At 32.7% G+C, this 2,494-nt stretch overlaps 1 protein-coding gene across 1 annotated transcript; it reads left to right on the top strand.

Annotated features, from left to right (window-relative positions):
• Window positions 1-445: 445 nt before the first annotated feature.
• LOC134232779 (uncharacterized) lies at window positions 446-2,011 on the top strand. The gene is made up of 3 exons (XM_062714756.1): window positions 446-503; window positions 797-1,027; window positions 1,308-2,011. The coding sequence occupies exons 1-3, from the start codon at window positions 446-448 to the stop codon at window positions 2,009-2,011; spliced, it is 993 nt and encodes a 330-aa protein (XP_062570740.1).
• The last annotated feature ends 483 nt before the right edge of the window (window positions 2,012-2,494 follow it).

Below are 2,494 nucleotides of genomic sequence, written 5' to 3' on the forward strand. Positions count from 1 at the left end.
ATGAAAGTAAAAAAAAAATCCCTGTAAAATAACGGGAAATATTTTTCTGTGACAAATTCTAAATATTTGTTACGGTCATGTCAACATTGTAAACAATTTGTTTTTTGGCACTAAATAAATAATTAAGACTACTTTTCTGTTTGATAATAGAAATAAATCACGAGTGCCTTTTGAATAATTGTGTTATGTTTGACCACGGGCTACTCAAAGTAGACCTTAAAACATTGTCCCGTCAAAATGGTACATGTCATTTTACACTGCATGTGAGAAGAGGGGGGAGGGTGGCAGATTAACAAACCGTGACGAGATCGTTCATGCATGTCAGCAGCCAGAAAAATGTGTATCTGCACAACATGTCACAGTATAAGGTGTCCTAAAAACAATTAGCATGTAACAACGTTAACTGTTTTAGTCTACGGCATTTTCATTCGAATTTTGGACAAAGATGAAGATGTACGTACTCTTATGTGTTCTGATAGGAATAACTACCAGGAATGTGAAAGGTATATGTTTTGCTTTAACATTATTTTATTAATTTTTTTTTTGTTTACCACGATATCGATGTTTTTCCACAATTTTTTAACGTTGATGTAAGACTGTGAATTTAAGATAACATTTTCGTATAGTGCGACGACTTAATGATACATATAAAATTTCCTGCTTAAATTACTCAACTTTAATACACCCCGGTAATCTTTTTCAAAATTATTCAAATTTTAATTTACTAAAAATATAGAATCACATTCATGCATCTTTTTCAAAGGTATCTTAATGAAATTGTATTAATGTTTTACAGGTCAAATGTGCTCGGACTGTGTACATTTAGATTACACAGTGAAAGGACTTCGTACAATTTCCCGAACTTTGTTGGATTCTCTCCTCCTTGATACTTTTAATCCAGACTGTCTCCATGACAACCAGAAGCTTCACATTTCGTGTCCACGTAATGACAGTGCTGGTTTGGTGGTGAAATGTAAAAAGACCCACGTTATTGTACAGGCTAGAGGGATACAGAGGGTAGAAGCCGGTAAGCAATATCAAAGTGTATGTTGTATCAATTTTACAACCTCTACAAAAAATTGATATTTTTAGTTCAAAATTTCAAACTAAATATCATATTTTTTGTAAAGGACAATATGATGAAAGCTCCTATCTTAAACTTTCTGCCTATAACTAATTTGAAAACTTTATAAAGGAAATAAACAAATGAATGAATTCAAGTTATTTGAAAAATTGAAGACATAAATGATATTTTAAAAAGTTATTTTTTAAAGTATGATTGCATATATTTTATTCCTTGTTATTAGATGCCGAGGTGAATTTGGTAGCGGTTGAGCGACGTTGTGCTCTGGTTGATGCATCACAAGAAAACAATTGTGTCAATCACATGGAGGACAATACTGTATCCTCGTATATTTCCAAAACCCTGGCACATCTAACGGACACATGGACCACGGTCAATTATACAGGCGCCAACTGTTTTTCTGACACCCATCATGACGTCACAACAGAAGCACCAGGTAGAACGAAAAAGTATACTGCGCAATATGCCGATTTCAGAACAAAGACCAATGTAAACAAATATGCCGAATTCACAACAATGAACAATATAAACAAAGATACCGATATCACAACAGTGACCAATGTCAAAGAACCAATAACTGAAGACATATTACCTGAAAAAATAAAAGCTGTGAATTCTACCTCAAGCGTTTTACTGGAAAATGTCCAGAATTTGAGCACTACTACAAACAATTTTGTTGGAAGTACACAGATTGAAAATGTAACATTAGCATTTTCAGCAAACGATTCCATGGATCTTTCTACAGACTCAAGCAGTGACAATGATTTTGGAAGAAAACAGGAACTGAGCGAGAATGTGAGGAAATTTATCCATTATATCAGAAATTACAACGGGGCACCTGTCATGAAATGCAGCGAACTTATATTTGTGATGTCACTTTTAGCAGTATATCTTATTGATAGCTTTCTCAGAGCTTCAACAAACTGAATAAGTAGAAAAAAATACACAATTACAATGTATCATGTTTTTATTTCTCAAGTTTCTGTATTTATTAGTAATGTTTTATAATATTTTTTGTTTTACTTTTTAAATAAAAAAATATTTAAAAACCAATTTTTAGGATAAGAAAGGCATTTTTTTAGGGGTTTGAAGTTCATATTTTCTAAAATTTTCAATCTGATATCATGACATTTCCTTTCATCTAAACAGAATATAAAACTTTACAGACAAACTTGCATATATAATTTGGGGTTCGTTGTAAGTATTTTCGTCTAGTAACCATTATACATAACAGATTCGGCACGTGCTATGGATGGCGCATATATTGTATATCCATCAACGTGTCTGTAATCATAGGTTGCATCAGTTAGAGAAAAATATAGTGAAGAATCAGTTTCCCTGTGTTTAACGTGATTTCTTTGTTGTATTCTGCTTTGCTCAAAGGGTGGAGATCGAGTTGTACACTCATCT

This window comes from Saccostrea cucullata, unplaced genomic scaffold, assembly GCF_032062105.1.
Source record: "Saccostrea cucullata isolate Sc308-1 unplaced genomic scaffold, CSIRO_AGI_Scuc_v1 ctg4062, whole genome shotgun sequence".
NCBI classification, from domain to species: Eukaryota; Metazoa; Mollusca; class Bivalvia; order Ostreida; family Ostreidae; genus Saccostrea; species Saccostrea cuccullata.